The following is a 22603-nucleotide window of genomic DNA, read 5'->3' as shown; positions in this document are numbered from 1 at the left end:
TTGCTTTTGTTGAGCAATTTTTCAACAAAAGGACAATAAATTAAATTTAGTAGAATTTTAGGTGTTTGAGTTTGATTCAGTAGTATTCAAATATCATTAATTGGCATTAAGTCACCACTACCACCACCACACACACACACACACACACACACACACAAACACACACTCACACACACCACACACACACACACACACACACACACACACATAAACAACATACATATATGTTGACATATACACACTGTATTTTGGTACAGTTATATTGTTGATTTATAAATAAAAACACAAGAGCCATAGCAATTGACTAATCAATTTCTTCTAGAATTAATTGCATTAAAACCTTATCTACTGTTCCTTGAGATCCTACTTGATACCCTACCGTGATACCATGCTTCAGCGAAACAAGAGTACCAAGAAAGCAAAGTATATCACTTTGACGAGTTTGATAAAATTAGGGAATAAATTAATTAGTGGATAGGCATAGCTCATGTGTTTCATTTATTAGAAATAGCCCATAAAGATGTATCAAATACAATGTATTTATGTATATAAATATGTGTATGTATATGTCTGTTATTCAAGCAAGACTAAGCTCCATTTTTTATGTTTTAAAAAAAGAATTTATCACATTTCTTTCATGATCCCTTATATTTCATTGGAATCGTATATTATTCAAAGTTCATTCTTATTTCAAGACCTTCTCAGAATTATTTTTTAAATAATCTTGGATTATTATTATTATTATTATTATTATTATTATTATTATTATTATTATTATCATCATCATCATTATTATTAATTAATTAATTTATTTATCTATTTATTTATTTCTGTAAGAAATTTTATATCAACGGTTGGGACATTTGAAATTTGATAATAAGAAATGAGGGAAGCAGACAGACAACAAAATTTTCAATGTTTCTAATGTAAAATTTTAAACAGCAATAACAATTGCCTCTACAATTATTTCAGATAGAAAATTTAGAGAAGGTCTTGAAACATGAAGAGATCCTTAGAAAAGTACTGTTCCAAAGGGAATGTACTGCAATAAACACGTTATTTTTAGAAGTCTTTGATATAAAATTTAAAACTAGAGCATAGTTAAGGTTTCAACAATAGATATTTTAAATGTAAAATAAAAATTTAAAAAAACAAAAAACAAAATGACTTTAGCTGAAGACCCAGCTATAAGGTCACAAAATAGCTAAATCCCAACGTAATTAAGGATTTAATTCTGAGTGGATTATGAAACAGCTGTAACCTCTATGGAAATATTAAAACTCTTTGCCTCTGTTTTATTTGTTTTTATATATAAGTGTGTGTGTGTGTGTGTGCATGTGCGTGTGTAATTACATACAAGTAATTACATACAAGTAAAAGTATAGCTTTTATTAAAGACAAAATTGAATATTGTGGACATCAATAATAATAATCATTTAACAGCTTAGTCTTACTTCATCTCCACTTTTCCTTAATTCTTTTTTACTATTATTATTATTATTATTATTATTATTATTATTATTATTATTATTATTATTATTATTATTATTATTATTATCATTATAGCTGTTAATATTAACTAACCTTGAGAGATTCTGGCAAAATAATGTTACAGCAATTGTTTGAGTTAACCAGGGACTAATATTTTCGAGAAAAGAAAATGGAGTTAAGGAATATATCAAAACATATCTGACTGAATTAAATAATAAATAAATAAATAAATAAATAAATAAATGTGATGACAGTGATGATGAGAGATCCTACTGGCCATCAGAATGAAAATGTGTAGGATATTAATATCCAGTAACAGATGATGGCAACAGCATTTGCAGTAGTAGATCTGGTGGTGGTGGTGGTAGTGTATTTTTAGTAGTATTTATAGTAGTAGAGTCTGTAGTATTAGTAGTAGTAGTAGTAGTAGTAGTAGTAAAAAAATTTGTTGTAATAGAAAGGGTTGAAATTTTAATAACTACGTTTTAAAGATATTTTGCTCATGAGTATTCTAACGATGTGTTTCCCAAAATTAGGAAAAAATTGTTCTTTAGAATATGTCGGCACTTCCGGTACAGTATTTCAGTTCTGCGGCAATAAAAAGTTCTAATGCCGTTTGGATGTTTGTCCTCATTGCATTAAAATTGCATTCAATTAACAAATGGTGGTTCTATATTTACAGAGAATGGATGTTAATGTTTTAAAGATAACTAACGACCATTCCTGCAATAATGTTGGCAATGAATGCAAATAAAAAAGAAAATGAGAGGCAGTGAAGGCCGATAATCAGTGTTAGGCATTGATTTGTTGTCAGTGGTGTGTCATTCACTCAGTGCACATAGGGAGGTTAACAAAGCCGAGGACATTGCATTCAATCATAACTGACAAGACTAAGTAGACAGCATAGGTAACAAGACAAGCGATCCCAACGTAGCGGTTAAGATACCAGCCGGCTTTTCTGATAGCACCAACCTACAAAGTAAAAAGAAACATCATTAAATTATATTTCTTGATCATTAATTGATCATGTTAATTATTAATACATTATATTTATTGATCATATAAATTATCAAATTATATTTATTGATATTTTTAGACCAGTAATTTTTTAAAATTTTAGTTAAGAACTAGTGATAATCACTACCTTGTAGCTAAAAGTGGAAACAAAATTTTAGAGGTTCTGAAGACACAGGGAATGTTTAGCAATTTAGCAATATTTTTAAAGACAAAGAAACTGTAGGTTAGGTTGATAATTTTAAAGAATTGAAACATATTATTCTGTTGATTTTGTCAATTAACTTGTAAAGAAAACCTCTTGAAATTTTATGTTTCATTGGAAATATCTTGCATAATCAGAGATAGAGAAGTCCAATAAAAATTGGAATCTTTCATTAAATGCTTCTAATGTTTGGTTAGTTAATTAAGATTTTACTAATGAAATTGATGAAGCTTTCATTATATTTATTAACAATATAATTGTACTTAAGATTTGAATATGCAAATAAGTATTTTGGGAGTTGTAAATCAGAGATCTGTTTAGAAATAAATATTGGTATCAAATTTTGGCACCAGGCCAGCAAATTTAGGGGAGAGGCAAGTTGATTACATTGACCCCAGTACTCAGTTGGTACTTAATTTATCGACCCTAAAGGATAAAAGGCAAAAATTGATCTTAGTGGAATTTGAAATCAGAATGTAAAGACACAAAATGCTGCTAAGCATTTTCCTGGCATGCTAATGATTCTGCCAGCTTGCTGCCTTTGTTTGATAATTCACCGTGATCACCGTGACCGACCAGGCTATCAGATGTTGCTACACATCAGTGGTCACAATGCGCTTCACATTGTTTTAGCCTTCAAATGACGCCACCCCGCTGGCTAAATAAGTAGGCCAACAGAAGAAAGAGTGAGAGAAAGTAGTTGCGAAAGAGTACAGCAGGGATCGCCCCCCCCCCCTGCCGGAGCCTCGTGGAGTTTTAGGTGTTTTTGTTCAATAAACACTCACAACGCCTGGTTTGAGAATCGAAACCACGATCCTACAACCGCAAGTCCGCTGCCCTAACCACTGGGCCACTGCACCTCCACATTTGATAATTAATATTGTTAATTAATGTTATTAGTTATTGTAGGTAATATTAGTGAAATATGTGAAATAGATGCAACAGTTTCATCTTTTGTTATGACTTTTCTAGACCTGAATGATAGCCATTTAAATTTATCAAAAGGGGAAGTGGCTTTGCTTGTACATATTAGAAACCACAAGAAATCTGGCTGTCTAGCATTTATCAGAGAATAACCATCAGTTTCAAGGTACTCTTTTGTTGTTATTCATGCTCAGTACAACCAACCAACCAACCAACCAACCAACCAAACATTTGGGTCCAGTTAGGTAGTTCTTGAAGGCATGTGGCCTAGTGGTTAAGTTGTTACACTCATGACTGTAAGATTGTGGTTTCAATTCCTGGACTGGATGGGGCATTGTGTTCTTGAGCAAAACACTTCATTTCACATTGCTCCATTCTATTCAGCTACAAATGGCTTCCGGCAACACAGGGAAGTTAACCCTGTGACAGACCAGCATTCCATTCTGGGTGGAATACTGTAATTTCAGACACTTATACACCATGGAAACAAGATTAAACTCTGGCCTCGTGAGCCCAAAGGCTTATGACATTTAAAGTTGCTTCTTACCTCAAGAAATAGGTACTCTGAAGTAACATTGCCAACCCACTAGATCTGGTCCATTTTTCATATATAGCAAATTTTAGAGAGTTTAATTAGTCCGTTTTAAGAGAATAAATTTTGAAATTGGAACATGGTTATAGCTTGAATTTAGTTTAATCCCTTAGCATTCAAATTACTCTGCTAAACCTAATGCTTGCTTATTCACATTGTTTTGAATTAATCATGCATTATCTCACAGCTTCAAGATTTCAATATTTCATTATTTCTTTTATTCTTTTTTTTTTCTTTTACTTGTTTGAGTCACTTGACTGTGGCCATACTGGAACACTGCCTTGAAAGGTTTTAGTTGAACAAATCGACCCCAGGACTTATTTCTTAAGCCTAATACTTATTCTATTGGTCTCTTTTGTTGAACTGCTAAGTTACTGGGACATAAACACACCAACACCAGTTGTCAGGCAGTGATGAGGGGACAAACACAGACACAAAGACACACACACAGATACACACACACACACACATTTACAGGAAAGGCTTTTTTCAGTTTCTTATTTCTTTATTGCCCACAAGGGGCTAATCACAGAGGTAACAAACAAGGACAGACAAAGGGATTAAATCGATTACATCGACCCCAGTGCGTAACTGGTACTTAATTTATCGACCCCAAAAGGATGAAAGGCAAAGTCGACCTTGGTAGAATTTGAACTCAAAATGTAACGGCAGATGAAATATCGCTAAGCATTTCACCCAGCGTGCTAACGTTTCTGCTAGCTCACTGCCTTGTCTTCTTTTAGTTTCTGTCAACCAAATACACTCATAAGGCTTTGGTCAGCCTGAGGCTATAGTAGAAGACACTCGCCTAAGGTGCTATGCAGTGGGACTGAACCTCAAAAGATGTGGTTGGGAAGCAAGCTTCTTACCACAGAGCCACACCTGTGTCTATGTTTATTGTTTATTTTTAGAATAACATTGTAGGGTAGGTGTGAGCAGTCGGATCTGGCCAGTTTAAATATAAAACAGGTAGAGTATTTGAGGTGTATATGGCTTGTTTAAATGCTATAGTGTTAACAAAGCACAGTAATTGAAAGAGATAAATGTTATTGGTACTTACGGTTGCAATCACTGTAACAAACAGCAATAAAATTGAGTAGACCATCCCGTTACTGTTAATATGCACCTAAAATACAAATAATATAATGTGAATGACATAAGAATTTAATAAACTTTTGAGAGAATATGAAAGAATTCTCTTTTAGAATAGCAGATCTCAAAGTGCATAAATCTATAACTGATATCCAAAAGGAATTTTTAACCCAATATTCAAAAGCTAACACATGCACACACACACACACACACACACACACACACACACACACACACACACACATTTTATATGTGTATATATATATATATATATATATATATATATATATATATATATATATTTCAATATGTGACCGTGTGTGTTTCATTGGCGATTTTCTTTCTCCGTCTTCCCTTCCTTGGACTTTTCCTTATTCTATGTTTCTGACGAAGAGCTCCACTCCTTCTTTCTTTCCTTTCCTGAGCGTCCAATAACACTATACTTGTTCCACATCCTCGTGTTGTTGTGTTTTCTCTTTGTTCATGTTTGGATTAACTATATATATATATATATATATATATATATATATACGACGAGCTTCTTTCAGTTTCCATCTACTAAATCCTCTCACAAGGTCTTGGCCTGAGGCTATAGTAGAAGGCACTTGCCCAAAGTGCCACACAGTGGTACTGAACCCAAAACTGTGTGGTTGGGAAGCAAACTTCTTACCACACAGCCACATCTGTGCTTCATATATACAGTAGAACCTTGTAGTACAAGTGCACCATTGCTGTATGAACTGAGACTTGTTCAAATTTTTGTCTTGAAGTACGAGTGAAAGTACACAGTACGAGTGAAAGTACACAGTACGAGCACACAAATTGTCCCATCTTTAAGGTAATTCAGTTAATAAAACTAGTTTACAAATTTCCTTTGCATTCTCTTTTTTATAGTTGTTATTTTACTTGTAACTACACCCTTTTCTGTTTTAAAACCCACAAAAAATTATTTTTGGGTGGTTTTTGGGAGCTGGAACAGATTAATTATATTTTAGTTAATTTCAATGGGGAAAAACTGATTTGTAAAATGAGTTAATCATAATATGAGTTTAGACATGGAGTGAATTAAACTTGTACTGCAAGGTATATACATACATATATATATATATATATATATATATATATATATATATTTCGTTTTGGGATTTGGTTTGCAAGATACTTTATATGAGTTCATGTGTTGAAGCATATTCTGTTGTGTCTGGGGAGAGTCATTTATTTTTGTGCCTTATAATTTAACACACTCACCAGTAAAATTTCCATTTATTTTACCGGTGAGTGTGTTAAATTATAAGGCACAAAAAGAAAATTACTCTCCCCAGACACAACAGAATATAAATATATATATATACATACACAATGAAATTATTGTATACAGTGCTCAGGTGCACCACAAGAGTACATATATATATATATTATATATATATATATATATATACACAGGAAGAAAGAGAGAGAGAGGGACTAAAAACATTGGAAGTGCAATATTGTAATCTTAAAAGCAAGCAAGTACTTGTGGTAAAGGAATTTTTAGCTATAAACAAAACAGTCATCACAGAAGTAAATTATTATTGCAGAAACCTAATAACTGTGTTGTTGAATTGCAGAAACCATTTGGCTGTTTTTCTTGCTCATCCACTGTTATTACTGTTACACTTTCTTTAGTTGCAACAGTAATAATAGTCATTGCTGCCTGTAAACTAAGGTGCAAATAGTCGTTGCTGCTGGTACACTAACTAAATTCCAATCATAAACTGCATCGTTCTAAAGTAACTTGTAAGTATTTCAGAAATTAATGAAACTATGAAGAATATCTGGAATTCCAAAGAAAGGAAGCATAACTGTGTGGTTGAAAAGCTCGCTTTCAACTATGTGGTCTTCAGTTAAGTTCCACTCTGTGACAACTTGGGCAAGTACCTTCTGCTATAGCCCCAAGCTTTGCAAGTGAATTTGGTACATGGAAACAGTGTAGAAGTCCGTTGTATATAAATCCCCACTGGATGCAAAGCAAAGATAGAAACAAATTTCTTTATTTAAGAACTTTTGTCTTTTTATGAACTATTTTACAAATTAAAACCAGCATGAAGATGCATGTTTATGTATTCACATATTCTGCATACATGCACACACACACACACACACATACAGAGAAAGCGAGAGAGATTATGAATTCTATGTCTAAGTGTTGTTTGTTCCTTCTCGAGCCATGCCTGGCTCATAAGGGCCGGTTTCCCGGTTTCATGGCATATAGGTTCCCCACCTGGACGGGATGCCTGTCCGTCACAGGTGAGCTGCAAGATGCAGCAGGAAAGAATGAGAGAAAGTTGTGGTGAAAGAGTCAGCAGAAGTTTCGCCATTACCTTCTACCGGAGCCGCGTGGAGCTTTAGTGTTTCGCTCATAAACACACACATCGCCCAGTCTGAGATTCGAACCCACGATCCCTCGACTGCGAGTCCACTGCTCTAACCATTAGACCATGTGCCTCCAAAAGGGAAACACCGACCTCCTCAGCGGAATTTGAACTCAGAACATAATGGCAGGTGAAATACCACTAAGCATTTTGCCCGGTGTGCTAACGATTCCGCCAGCTCACTGCCGTATGTCTAAGTGAGTATCAAAATGGTGGTGCCATATAAATAGAACTAAACCAGTAGCATGGAAATGTCTCATACCCATAACACGGTTTTTATCTTTGTGTAGCAACTGTTATTTCCTATTTGCTTATCCCTAGAAAGTATGAAAAATAACTAATGTTTCCTTCAAAATTTGCTTTTGTTACATTTATTCAAACCCGCAAAGAATCCATCTCAACATATGGCTGTGATTTTTCCCCACCACCCACTACTTCTGCTCATGGTCAGTGACGCACATATTGTCAGCCACTAATGGACATGCTCAAGTGGTTAAGGTCAAGCAACTGACAAAGAAATCTGTGGTATTGAGCTGAATATTTGCTATAACGATATTTCTGCTTCAGCAACTTGGTGCCAAGTCTGTCTGAAATGTAATGGAGAGTAGGTCAGTTTCAAAACATTGGTGTCCAGATCAAAAAAGCAAAGTTTGAAGAGAATAGTAGTCATTTCCTTTTAATTTCTAGATAGAAGCAAATAGGAAATAACACTTACTGACCAAAAAAACAAAATAATAATAATAATAATTGTTACACAGTTGGTTAGTAAAGTAATAATTCTTACATAAGATCCTGGTTCAACAAGAGCTGTTTGGATGAACCAAGGGAGAGCAAGTCCCAAAAGAATATCAAACACATTGCTTCCAATAGAATTCGACACAGCCATATCACCCATTCCTGTAAAAATAAAATATCAATTATTCACATAAATTATAAGATACTTAGTTAACAAATGAAAATCTGAAGAAGCTCTGACCAGTGACAAATAATTATTTCTTTACTACCCACAAGGGGCTACACACAGAGGGGCTACACACAGAGGGGACAAACAAGGACAGACAAACAGATTAAGTCGATTAAATCAACCCCAGTGCATAACTGGTACTTAATTTATCGACCCCGAAAGGATGAAAGGCAAAGTTGACCTTGGCGGAATTTGAACTCAGAATGTAACAGCAGACGAAATATCGCTAAGCATTTCGCCCGGTGTGCTAACGCTTCTGCCAGCTCGCTGTCCTATGACTAATAATTCTTAAGAAGAATTCCTCAATTTTGATAATATTTAAATATATATCTGATTACATTAATAATATAATTGGTGTTTTGTTTTTTGTACTGGTGCCACATTAAACGCACTGGTGATGGTGCTGTATAAAAAGCACCACTGCTGGTGTCATGTAAAAAGCACTGATGGCGTCACATAAAAAGCACTGATAGTGCCATGTAAAAAACACTGATGATGCCACATAAAAAGCACAGGTGCTGGTGCCAACATAAAAAGCACCCAGTACATTCTGGTGTTTGGAAGGGCATCCAGCTGTAGAAACCATGCCAAAACAAACAATGGAATATGGTGCAGCTCCTGACCTTGCAAGCTCCTGTCAAACATACAAACCCATGCCAGCATGGAAAATGTATGTTAGATGATGATAATGATCAATGCGAGATTTGATTTTATCAATAAGTTTTCTGCTGAAAACTAGTGACATGTGGTAGCCATTACCACAGGATACACAGCATGATTGCTTCTAATAAAAATGTTGAAACAGGAAAATATTTGTTGCCACAAGAGGGAAGTGCTACAAGCATTATTAACATGACTCTCTACTGCAGGAATTACAGTCATAAAAAACATGTTTAAAAAGTTATATACTGCAATAACTGTATTGTATTTAAGTCCATCTGTCTGTCCCTTTTGTCTGCCCACTATTCATGGGAATGCTGTAAGAATAGAGTCTTCAGGCACCACCTCTAAAGATGATCAGAAGCAACTGTCATTACACTTCTGGCTGGATTCCCAAGTGTAACCAATTGAGACTGGATGATAACCAACCATCTCATTCTTGGTCTTTGCCTAAGTCCCCTGCCAATTTTGGCTTGACTTGAAGACTCTTTCTTTTCATTGTTTTCTGTGACATTCAAATCAGATGTCCAAAGTAATGGAAATGTTATATCTCCATGCAGAGAAGTAGCTCCAACACTCATAACAGAATCATTTTGGTCATGAAACTGAAACCAAACTAACTCAATTTAATTTAAAATCTGGAGTACTGAGAAGTGGTTCAACCATGACAGACAGCACAAATAAAATTATTGGAAAGAAAATCAGTTTCAGCTGAGGAATTTTCTGTGGATTTGTAAAGTATTACATCTCACCATGCAAATGAATTCATGATATGTGTTGGAGGAATGTTGCTCACTTTTGGTCCTAATTTTTATCACTTTACCTTTGACCCACAATTGATTCATTGCCATTTCATGAAACAAGTAATTATGGGATGTGCAGTCTTATCTCAGGATAATTACTACAATATTGAATAACTGGAGACAGTTTTCATTAAGACACCTGATTGAGTGAGTTCAATAATATAATCACAAATTTATCATCTCTGAAAGGTGTACAACATTCAACTAGCACTCTCTGAATACATAAGGCTAATGACCTGGTTTCTGTTGGCATATATGTGACTGAGATCGTAAGATTTGTCCTAAACAGGATGCTAGCCCATTGCCAGATTCAAGGCTAATAATTTTTTTGAGTGGTGTGAACAAGTTGATTACATTGACCACAGTGGTACTTGAGTGGTCCTTATTTTACCAACCTCAAAAGTATGAAAAGTAAAGTCAATCTCAGCAGAATTGAAACTCAGCATGTAAGAGAGAGAGAAGAAATATTTCTCAGACTTTTGTCTAACATGCTAATGATTCTGCCAGCTCACCACCATACAGTGAATATATGCCCCTGATTAAAATATACATCTTTTCTACTCGAGGCACAAGGCCTGAAATTTTTGGGGAAGGGGACCAGTCGATTAGATCAATCCCAGTACACAACTGGTACTTGATTTATCGACCCTGAAAGGATGAAAGGCAAAGTTGACCTTGGCGGAATTTGAACTCAGAACTTAAAGACAGACAGAATACCGCTAAGCATTTTGCCCGGCGTACTAACAATTCTGCCAGCTCGCTGCCTTAATATACATCTCAATACTACAATAAATAAGGTGGTGAGCTGGCAGAATAATTAGTATGCTGGACAAAATGCTTAGCAAGCATTTCATCTATCTTTATGTTCTGGGTTCAAACTCTGCCTACGTCAAGTTTGCCTTTCATCTTTTTGAGGGTCTGTAAAATAAGCACCATTTGAGCACTGGAGTTGATGTAATCAACTAACCACTACACCTCCACCAAACTTGCTGGCCCTGTGCCAAAAACTGAAACCAATATTACAACAAGGAATTAGGCTTCTTCAGGTAAAATGCCATTCTGGCTGAAAATCCCCAAATTAAGATCCTTAATGCTGTTTGCCCTTTAAGAGTAGATAAGGGAGTAAACCTCAACACTCATAGTATTCCAGTAAAGAGTAAATATCATTATTATTAATGACTGTCTCTATTGTAGCATGCTTCTGGAGATTGAGATATATTCCTGTAGAGAGGGAAAGATTGAAGAGTTTTATAAGTAAAGGGGTTGGCTCCCTGGTATAGTACTTGAAGGTATTGGAAGGAACATTGTCAAGGTTGGTAGCCTCATTGGTTTGAAGTGACCAGATGTATTTTTACATTTGGCAGTTGTGTATGCAAGGTTTAATCTGATTAGTAGAAGGGGAGAGATTGGGTGGAATTTTCCAAGTGTATGTAGTAAGGGTTTGGATGCAAACTATGTAGTGAAGATGGAGGTCTTCTTTGTTGACAAAGAGAAGAAAAGGGAGATTTTACAAGGTTTGTGAAGATTCTTTTGGCAAGGTACCAGAAGAATTAGCAACAGTCTAAGAGGTTGAGCAGCTTGAGAGTTGTGCCTTGCCTGAAGGCATCTTTCATGGTTCAGGTAGTGACCCTGTAAACGTTACATTACTGGGAAAACACCACCCAATTTGGGGGAGTGGGTGAGTTTCTTTATGCATTGAAGGCCTTGTGCTTTATCTGAACATCTACAGAGCAGCTACGAGTGGAGCCTTTCAGGGACTTTGCGGGCACTGAGTCTTTGTTGTGTGTGCTTCTGATAGGTGCGGAGAGATGTATGTGTATCACAATCAACCGACTCAAAGTGGTAAGGGCCTGAGGTGAAATGGAATGTTGTTTTGTAATATGTGGATGTGTTTAGGGCAGTTGTGATGAAGCAGTGCTTGGTCTATTCAATAAGGGTAGAGAGTTAGAGTTTGATCAAGGTTAGGTTCAGATGTGAGAAAGAGATTGGGAGTTCTGGAGTGTGTGTGTGTGTGTGTGTGTGTGTGTGTGTGTGTGTGTGCATGCATGTGTGTGCATGCATGTGTGCGTGCATGCATGTATGCGTGTGTGTGTGTGTGTGTGTGTGTTGGGAATGAATGCAGGAGATGAAAGAAGCTGATGTACAGAATTGAAGATGAGAAAGGATTTAGCTTTGGCACTGGAGGGATTGGTAAGGGATCAGTGTGAGAGCCATAAAGAGTTGCAAGTCTTAAAATTATCAAGGTGGATGACTTCAGAAGAGAGGTGAAAAGAAATATATGTCTTTAATGCAGGAGGAAATAGCGTCAAAGAATTACTGATTGTTTGATGAGTGTAAAGAGGATTAGAGTGAACAGATGTAGGGAGTGAGGGAAGGGGACCTTTGAGCCAGAGAAAATTGTAGTTGATATTTAGGTGAGAAATGTGAATGACAAGAAGAGGGGAATGCATATTTCACAGCTTTTGAAAAAAAAAAAACAATTGGAATAAAAAAATGTGTAGTCAGGATAACTGAGATGTTGAAGTTAGGGGTTTAGAAATTTGTGTCTTGAAGAGAAATGGGTTGAGGGATTTGCATGGGAATGATAAGTGGTATTTAATTCTTAATTATAGTGGCTTAATTTTAAAGTATTTAATTGGTGTGTAAAAAGATGTTTACCTTGTTTAACAACATAGACACTTGCCATAGCATCAGGAATGCTTGTGCCGGCAGCCAAAAATGTGATACCCATTACACTGTCAGGAATTTTCAATGTGAATCCCATCAAGGTGACCTGGTAAAAATCAGAAGTGAGATTTTGTAAACCTATGGAGACAATAATTCCAAAAATATGTATTTATTTACAAGAAAACAGTAATTGTGGTATAAAAAGTGTCCATTTCTTTCAAAAGGCCTCAATATTATAAAGCTATTCCATAATTTCCCTTTAAAACTTCACATCATCATCATCATTATCGTTATCATTTAATGTCTGCTTTCCATGCTGGCATGGATTGGACGGTTTGATAGGAGCTGGCCAGCTGGAGATCTGTCCGGACTCTAACTGTCTGCTTTGGTATCGTCTCCATGGCTGGTTGTGTTTCCCAGTGCCTTCCACTTTACAGAGCATACCGAGTGCTTTTTACGTCCCACTGGCATGGGTGCATTTGCATAGCACTAGCAAAAGTACATTTCCTGGTGTCACATAGAATTCACTCATGCTGATGCCATGTTATTTTATTCAAAATGTTAATTAAGGAAGATAACCATTTATTTTATCCAATTTCTATTATGCATACACAGAATATGAACTCCTATCATAATTTCTTTATTTCAGCTTGAAATAAGAGTAAACATATGATGCTAAAACGTGGTTATGTTGTGGAAATTTTAAGATATTTTAACATTGTTTACAAGCGTAGGAGTAGATGTGCAGTAAGTAGCTTGCTTATGAACCACATGGTTCTGGGTTCAGTCCCACTGCGTGGCAACTTGGGCAAGTGTCTTCTACTATAGCCTCGAGCTGACCAAAGCTTTGTGATTTGGTAGATGGAAACTGAAAGAAGCCTGTCGTATATATGTATATATATATATATATATATATATATATATGTATATGTGTGTGTATATGTTTGTGTGTCTGTGTTTGTCCCTGCAACATCGCTTGACAACCGATGCTGGAGTGTTTACGTCCCTGTAACTTGGTGGTTCGGCAAAAGAGACCGATAGAATAAGTACTAGGCTTACAAAGAATAAGTCCTGGGGTTGATTTGCTCGACTAAATGCGGTGCTCCAGCATGGCCACAGTCAATGACTGAAACAAGTAAAAGAGAAAAAAAAAAATAATAAAAGAGGCATTTCTGTATGGTAAGTGTCTTCTACTATAGTTCTGGGTCAATCATGTCTTGTGAGTGATTTTGGTAGACATAAATTGTGTGGAAGCCCGCTGTGTATGTACATGTATGTATGTGTATGTATGTATATGTGTGCATGTGCATATACATACATACATACATACATACATACATACATACATACATACATACATACATACATACATACATACATACATGCATATATACATACATATATATATATACTGAACCACAAAAGAAACATCGCACACATACTAAATAGAAACTGGTTAATTAACAGATTGCTATAGCATTGATTGAAAAGTGCTAATTAAGAAACTGTTCTTTCCTAATAATAAAGTGTCATTTCCTGAAACATGTTTGACATCACATGGTGTCACATGATGATGGAATGTCCTGGATCCAAAGAGATAAACTCAATATCTCAGTGACCACCATCAGCGTTGATTATTGCCAGGCATCTTCTGTACATTGAATACACCAAATGACAGATGAAGACCATGGGGATAGCAGCTCACACTCTGTTAAAACTTGCAGTGAGTTGTGCCACAGTCGTTGGCCTTGGAAGGATGTCATTTAGCCTTCTTTGGATTTCATCCTACAGGTGTTCTATGGAGTTCAAGTCCGGACTTAGGGCAGGCCATGGCAGTGTTTGGATGTTGTGTTGTTGGAGGAAGTATGTTGTCAACCTAGAAGTATGGGCATGGGTATGTTGTTGTTGTTGTTGTTAAGCAACAAGATGGGTAAAGGTGATTAGGTGATGGCCTATGGCTTAGGGGCAGGAGACCCCAGACCTTGAAAAAAAGAAAAAAAACTTTGGTCGTCTTGTTGTAGTTGAGGGCTCTTCATTGACACCCAACACCACTGGGAGGTGGCCCTCGAAGTCGCTGGAAATGAAGATCTTCAGGTCCAAATTCTTGGACGGCTGGGCATGGGCATTGTCATTTTGGAACATGTGATTCCGATGACAGGCAAAGTATGTCACAATGTGAGGCCTCAACACTTGGTCAATGTAGTGAGCAGTGTTACTCCATTGCCCCAGCATTGGTCAATGTTTCGGAAGACTACCAGTCCAAGTTTCTGGTTGAATGCAATCCCACTCCATACCAAAATGCTCTGTCATTCCCATGAGTCTCTCTCCATCACGCTGCCATTGGCATGATGCTCACCCTTTCTTCTCCAAACCCTAGCTCTGCCATCTGCCACAGAAATACAATATTGACTTTCGTCAGAGAAGACTACAGTGCTCCACTGCTGATATCACCAGTTCTGACGTTTTTGATCCCACTGCAGACGTATTTGTCAATGATGATCTTATTTCCTTACTGCCCACAAAGGGCTACACACAGAGGGGACAAACAAGGACAGACAAACGGATTAAGTCGATTATATCGACCCCAGTGTGTAACTGGTACTTATTTAATCAACCCTGAAAGGATGAAAGGCAAAGTCGACCTTGGTGGTATTTGAACTCAGAATGTAGCGACAGACGAAATACTGCTAAGCATTTTGCCCGGCGTGCTAACGTTTCTGCCAGCTCACCACAGATCATCATCTGTCAATGATGATCTGTGAGGATGGGGCCCTTAGCTTGATGTTGACAAGACATTGAAAGATCTCAGTCAGCAGTGGACTGTCTCTGTACAAATGGGGTCTGTGGTGAGCCCCTATGGTCTGCCTAGCTGATTCTGTTGCCCTCCGGAATCAGTCCTGCAAGTGCTGTTGGTGCAGGTGGTGATCTTGAAGTACCATTGTAACCCTCAGGCAGCCACTGCATGGTTGATCATCTGTGCTCTTTGTGGCATTGTATTATTCCCTCAGCTGCTCAATTGTCTGAATACTGCAGATCAAGTCATAAGCAATGACCCATGGACATTGACCAGCATGGAGACATCTGATGGCTTGCTACCTCTGATTTTGTGTCAATCTTGGTATACTTGCTGTGTTCAGGAAACGAATGACAGGCTGGTTAATTTGGGTCCAGTTTATAGCCAATGAGTCAATGTTTTGTACGTGCATCATGCTTTTCATAAAAATGTGTTCGCAAGTACTACCATCTTCACAAAAAGTGAGCAAGTTCGAACCCTACATGCAATCCTTGTGTTTTCAAAAGAGAGTGGTATTGTGGGCCAGTGACATCTTCCCAATGTCAAATTACCTAGAAATGTGATAAAATCCATATAATCTCAATATCATGTGTGAAATAACAGATAATCTTTTACAGTGCAACACTTCTTTTGTAGTTCAGTATATATATATGTATATATATAGATAAACACACACATACACAAACATACACATATCTATATATATATATGCACACACTCACACACACACATCTATACACACATACACACTGTATGTATATGTCAAAAGAATATGCACTCATATTTGTTAATAGAGTGGGCATATTAATCAAAGTATATTGCATTATAGATCAATTTCAGCCAATCTTACAAATTGGTTTCACACTGAGTATTAGACTACTGAATGTTAAATAACAGTGAGGTTAAATAACAACACATGCACTTTAGAGACAGCAGGTATGGAAAAAATATGGCATTTCTAAAGAGCATGTGGTGTTACTTAAAAGTGTCAGTGCAAAACTGATTAGTAAGATTGGTTAAAATGGATCAATAATCCTGTATACTTTGATTAGTATATATTTATTTATGTTTGTGTCTGTGTTTATTCCCCCGTGTCACTACTTGAAAATTGACAATGGTTTGTTTATATTTCCGTAACTTAGCATCTCAGCAAAAGTACCAGACTCTAAAAATAAGTATTGGGGCCAATTTGTTCAACTAAACCAATGGTTCACAACCATTTTTTTATCTATGGACCCCAGTGGTTATTATTTTACTCTGGTGGATCCCTATAACCATTTGGCATTTATAAGCAAGTTTTATAGATAACTTTTTCGAAACTCCTATTTTGCTTTTCATACAGTAACTTGTGGAGGTTGAACTATGAAAAACATTAGAGAAAGAAACTGAGCTGTTTCTTGCAATAAATATATCTAAAGCAAAACTTTTTCATGAACCTTTAATATACATAAGTACAGGCATAGCTGTGTGGTAAGAAGCTTGCTTCTCAATCACATTGTTCTGGATTTGGTCCCACTGTGTGATGCCTTGGGCAAGTGTCTCCTACTATAGCCTCAGACCTTGCGAGTGGATTTGGTAGACAGAAACTGAAAAGAAGCCTGTCATATCTATCTATCTATCTATCTATCTCTCTCTCTCTCTCTCTCTCTCTCTCTATATATATATATATATATATATATATATATATATATATGTATATCTGTGTGTGTGTCTATGTGTCTGTGTTTGTCTCCCACCCTGCTTGACTACCAACCAGTGTTGGTGTGTTTCTGTCCTTGTAACTTAGCACTGCAGCAAAAAGAGACTCACAGAATAAGTAGCAGACTTAAATATAAAAAAAAATAGTCCTGGGGTCAACTTGTTCGACTAAAACCCTTCTAGGTGGTACCACAGCAAGGCTGCAGTCAAATGATTGAAACAAGTAAACGATAAAAGATACTACTGTAGATCCCCACAAAATCTTATATGGGCCACGAAGAGTCATATGGACCAGGAAGGGTCATACAGATCCCAGGTGAAAACCACTGAACTAAACTATTGAAGGCAGTGCCCAATCATGGCCACAGCCTAATGTCTAAAACAAGCAAAAGATAAGATATTTGTTTAGAATAATTATTTCTGTATTTTTATCATTAACAATCATTTACTGATCTCTTCCAATTAATTTCTATCACATGCCTAACCTTATCCCATCATCATTAACATTGTAGATGAGATTAAAAGTCAGTCCATTTTCCTAAGTCTGGAGTAGTGAGAATGTGTCATTTGATGAGATTGCAAATGGTGATGAAAGAACTGACCAACCTAGTTGATTGACTAAACAATTGATCAAAAAATCAATTAGTTAACTGGTTAAATGGTTATCTAATTGACAAATAATAATGATTTCAAATTTTGGCACAATGCCAGCACTTTCGGTGGAAGTGATATGTTAATTACATAGATATCAGTATTCAACAGGTACTTATTTTATTAACCCCGAAATGATGAAAAGTAAAGATGACTTCAGCAGAATTTCAACTCAGAACATAGAGACACACAAAACGCCACAAAGCATTTTGCTCCACGTGGTAACGGCTCTGCCACCCCACCATCTTCAACTGACTAATAATAACAAAGAAGTGAAATAGAACCAATGTGTGTGTTTATCATTAACATAATGAACCTCTGAGATAGAACTGAATATGTTGTAACATGAATTCACAACAAGAATCTTGCAAATCAAATACAAAAATGAAATTAACTAGAAACATTAATTGGAATTATAGGGTCAATACCTAGAAACTCGAGTCCATGTGTATCATAAGTTGAAGACTTCCCCTTTGCAAATACTGTTAGGGCACAGAAAGTGTGTCTATAACCAGCTGGAGGAGGTGTCCTCCTGGGGCTACAAACTACAGTAGCATCCACCCTTAGGGGTTAGCCATATTTAAATGGCAAATATACATCATGATATGTTGCAGCTACTGTTTATAACTCGCTCTAAGATTTATTATTAGTTATATATAGATTATATAAGAAAGAAATGAGTAGAAAAAGTAAAATATAAAATAATAATATTTCATTACGTTTATATGTATTTGTTTTGTAAGATTCTTGATGTGAAATCATTTGTTGAAACAGTTATTGTTATACTTGGAGATGGTTGTATTTTGCTAATTAAAGACATGCACTGTATAATCATTCCAGCTTTGTTATTAATAATAAAACTGAAGTCAAGACCAAATATGTAGCGTGTGTCTTTTATTGGCAAAATATGGCCATCCCCAAGTATAATAATATAATAGCGTTTTGCAAATATTGATAATGCTCAGCAAAAGAAATAGATTATGTTGATAAGGGCATATTGGCTAATGAGATTATAATTGGAATTCTCTTCATCACAGACCTGCTTCATCAGGATTGACTTGAAACAAAACAACAACAATTACCATTTATCAATAATTTTCTTATCACTCAACATGCTCTGGCACACCATTCTATTTTTATATGCATATAATTAATTTGTGATACTGTTCGGCTCATACCAATCAGACTACTATCTCACATGTTCTGATCAACATGACTTATCATGTAACTAGCTTGCATTCCCATGAGATGCTGCTGTTTTCATTTACATTTCTCAGCTTAAGAAACAGGACAGGCCTGTCACAGTGGTATGTAACTTTGTGCAACTGAAGAAAATTAATTAGTTTCCAAAATACTGCTCAACTTCTTCCTTCAGATAGAGACCACTTTTTTTGTTTTGGAGTTTTTTTTTGTTCATTTTATATTCTTTTATTCTTTTACTTGTTTCAGTCATTTGGCTGTGGCCATGCTGGAGCACCACCTTTAGTCGAGCAAATCGACTCCAGAGCTTATTCTTTGTAAGCCTAGTATTTATTCTATCGGTTTCTTTTGCCAAACTGCTAAGTAACGGGGACTTAAACACACCAGCATTGGTTGTCAAGCGATGTTAGAAGGACAAACACAGACACACAAACATATATATCTACATACATATACATATATATATGATGAGCTTCTTCCAGTTTCTGTCTACCAAATCCACTCACAAAGCTTTGGTTGGCTCGAGGCTATGGTAGAAGACACTTGCCCAAGTTGCCATGCAGTGAGACTGGGTAAATGGCCCTTTGAACCCTAGGACTTGTGACAGTAAGGATCAGGGGTTGATGATGAAGTTGGTATTGAAGTTTTCTCTTCCTATAAGTTAGTCCAGACTTTCACTAATTTATTTTATGTGTGGATTCAAAACGCTTTTGCAGAAACAAAGAAAGGTTCCTTACAGTTTTAACTTTGTTATTTCATTTATTTTTATTTATTATTTATTTATTTATTTATTTATTTATTTATTTATCTATTTATTTATTTACTTTTTGCCCAATAGTCTCTCTGGGTGAAAATATTTTCCCTGCATTCTAACAGAAACTATATCATTCGTTATTTGATACAAGAATCAGAACTCACAGCATTTTTTAGATTGTCTTATAATACGAGAGAGAGAGAGAGAGAGAGGGAGAGAGAAAGAGAGAGAGAAAGAAAGAGATAGAGAGAGAGAGTAGCTGACCATGTCAAAGACAACCAGCCAAGAGTTTAGCAGTTTATATTATATGATATATTATTAGCTAAGACTCTTAACTTTCATAGGTCAGGTTAACCTAGTGTTAACTAAGTGCTGTAGGGTAAGTTTTAGATTGGAAATTTTTGAAAAAACTTAGACGATAAGAAAAAAAAAATTACACATTTTACTAGTGTATATATAAATTTCATGTTCCTCAGCTGCATTTACTATTAATAAGATGTTCACCTTTTATATATATATATATATATATATATGCACACACACACACACACACACACACATGATAAGGAAATGAAAACATGGAATAGATAAGTGACTTACCATCCAAACCATTAGATAAGAGAAAATAGCAATCCATAGTATAGAAGTAAGGAAGGTTGCAATGAAATATTGTTGAAACCTTTGAAAGAAGAAAAGAAAATAAAGAACAATTGTTAATATGAAAAATAAACAGGCATAAATTCAAAATTTTCCAAAATCTCTATTTAGAATTCTTTGTTTTCTCCATTGTTCCTTATAAATCTATCAGCTTGAGTCTAATATGTAATGTATGTGCATAGCAGCACCATTTCACTTTTGCTTTATTAAGTATGCTGCAAAGGTTTGAGCGAGAAATTGATAAATTCTCATTGATATATATATATATATATTATATATATATATATGCACACACACACACACACACACACACATGATAAGGAAATGAAAACATGGAATAGATAAGTGACTTACCATCCAAACCATTAGATAAGAGAAAATAGCAATCCATAGTATAGAAGTAAGGAAGGTTGCAATGAAATATTGTTGAAACCTTTGAAAGAAGAAAAGAAAATAAAGAACAATTGTTAATATGAAAAATAAACAGGCATAAATTCAAAATTTTCCAAAATCTCTATTTAGAATTCTTTGTTTTCTCCATTGTTCCTTATAAATCTATCAGCTTGAGTCTAATATGTAATGTATGTGCATAGCAGCACCATTTCACTTTTGCTTTATTAAGTATGCTGCAAAGGTTTGAGCGAGAAATTGATAAATTCTCATTGATATATATATATATATATATATATATATTCATTTGTTGAGTATTTGGAAAATACATCTGATAAGGAATTAATATTGCAGGAGTGGCTGTGTGGTAAGAAGCTTGCTTCCCAACCATATGGTTCCAGGTTCAGTTCCCCATGCATGACACCTTGAGCAAGTGTCTTCTACTTATAACCTTGGGCCGACCAAAGCCTTGTAAGTGGATCTGGTAGACTGAAACTGAAAGAAGCCCATTGTATATATATTTCGATGGGTGAATGAATCATCCTATGTTTACCGTTAACATGGAAAATTCAATGAACCGTTACCAGGGTAGCAAATTCACGTCAAATCTACTAACGGTTTTTTTAAATACTTAATAATGCTCTGTCTATCATGTAGGCAGTCATCGTAATTGTTATAATGTCTTGTTGTTGAGAGAGGCTCTCTTTCTTTCCTGATGAGAAGATTGCATCTTACACTGTTTATTCCTTTGGAATAAAACCATGTTGTCTTCGAAACATATGTCGAAAGTAAAGGGATTTTATTAACATCTTCGTTCAACTCCATTTATTTATTTATTCATCCATATATATATATATGTATGTATGTATGTATATATATGTGTGTATATATTTGTTATTTGTGTCTGTTTGTCCCCACTACCACCGCTTGACAACTGAAGTTTGGTGTGTTTATGTCCCTGTAACCTAGCAGTTTGGCAAAAAGAAACCGATAGAATAAGTACTAGGCTTACAAAGAATAAGTACTGGGGTCAATTTGTTTGACTGAAGGTGGTGCTCCAGCATGGCTGCAGTCAAATGACTGAAACAAGTAAAGGAATTAAAAAATATAAGACATTTTTAATGAGTAAAGACCCCCTTTGGTCATGAGTGACCATGGGATTGCACCTAGAAAGTTACTCTCTGAGGCACAAGTCTGGGCAAGGTTGTTTATGGAAGACCAGCTGTCACCCCTGCATACAAGCCACCGATGTTATCCAAGGGATAGGCAAAGGCCAATACAGCTTGGCATCAGTGACATTGTGACTCATTTCTACAGCTGACTGAACTGGAGTAACATGAAATAAAGTATCTTGCTCAAGAACACAACACACAGCCTGATCTAGGAATTGAACTCACCACCTCATGATTGTGAGCCCGATGATCTAACTACTGAGCCATGCACTTTACAAGATATATTGTTTCACATTTGATGAAAATGTAGTAAAATGCCACATATTATAAACATTACACAGTATAGTAAGCACCACAATAGAATAACCTTTCTGTTCAAGGAAGGCAGATCTCTAGTCTGGGATGCAATGTGCAATAACACATTCTCTGGCTACAACCTGATAATATTGACTGCAAATCAAAGG

The 22603-nt window shown here is 35.8% G+C and overlaps 1 protein-coding gene across 3 annotated transcripts in view; it reads right to left on the bottom strand.

Annotated features, from left to right (window-relative positions):
* LOC115217169 (sodium/potassium/calcium exchanger 4-like) overlaps positions 1-22603 on the bottom strand; it is a 217029-nt gene that overhangs the window by 136 nt on the left and 194290 nt on the right. For 2 of the 3 annotated variants that reach the window (XM_036507716.1, XM_036507718.1), the window contains exons 15-19: positions 20521-20599; positions 12815-12929; positions 8514-8626; positions 5287-5352; positions 1-2463 (exon numbers count right to left, since the gene is read on the bottom strand). The exon at positions 1-2463 is cut by the window's left edge and continues 136 nt beyond it. In XM_036507716.1, coding sequence (XP_036363609.1) covers positions 2317-2463; positions 5287-5352; positions 8514-8626; positions 12815-12929; positions 20521-20599 — 520 coding nt within the window. In that variant the 3' untranslated portion in view covers positions 1-2316. Of the gene's footprint in view, positions 2464-5286; positions 5353-8513; positions 8627-12814; positions 12930-20520; positions 20600-20931; positions 21011-22603 lie in introns of all 3 variants that reach the window. The other variant, XM_029786794.2, reaches the window with a different exon arrangement.

This window comes from Octopus sinensis, linkage group LG11 (assembly GCF_006345805.1).
Source record: "Octopus sinensis linkage group LG11, ASM634580v1, whole genome shotgun sequence".
NCBI classification, from domain to species: domain Eukaryota; kingdom Metazoa; phylum Mollusca; class Cephalopoda; order Octopoda; family Octopodidae; genus Octopus; species Octopus sinensis.
Note: the sequence above shows the minus strand (reverse complement) of the source record. Positions and strands in the feature narration are given on the sequence as shown.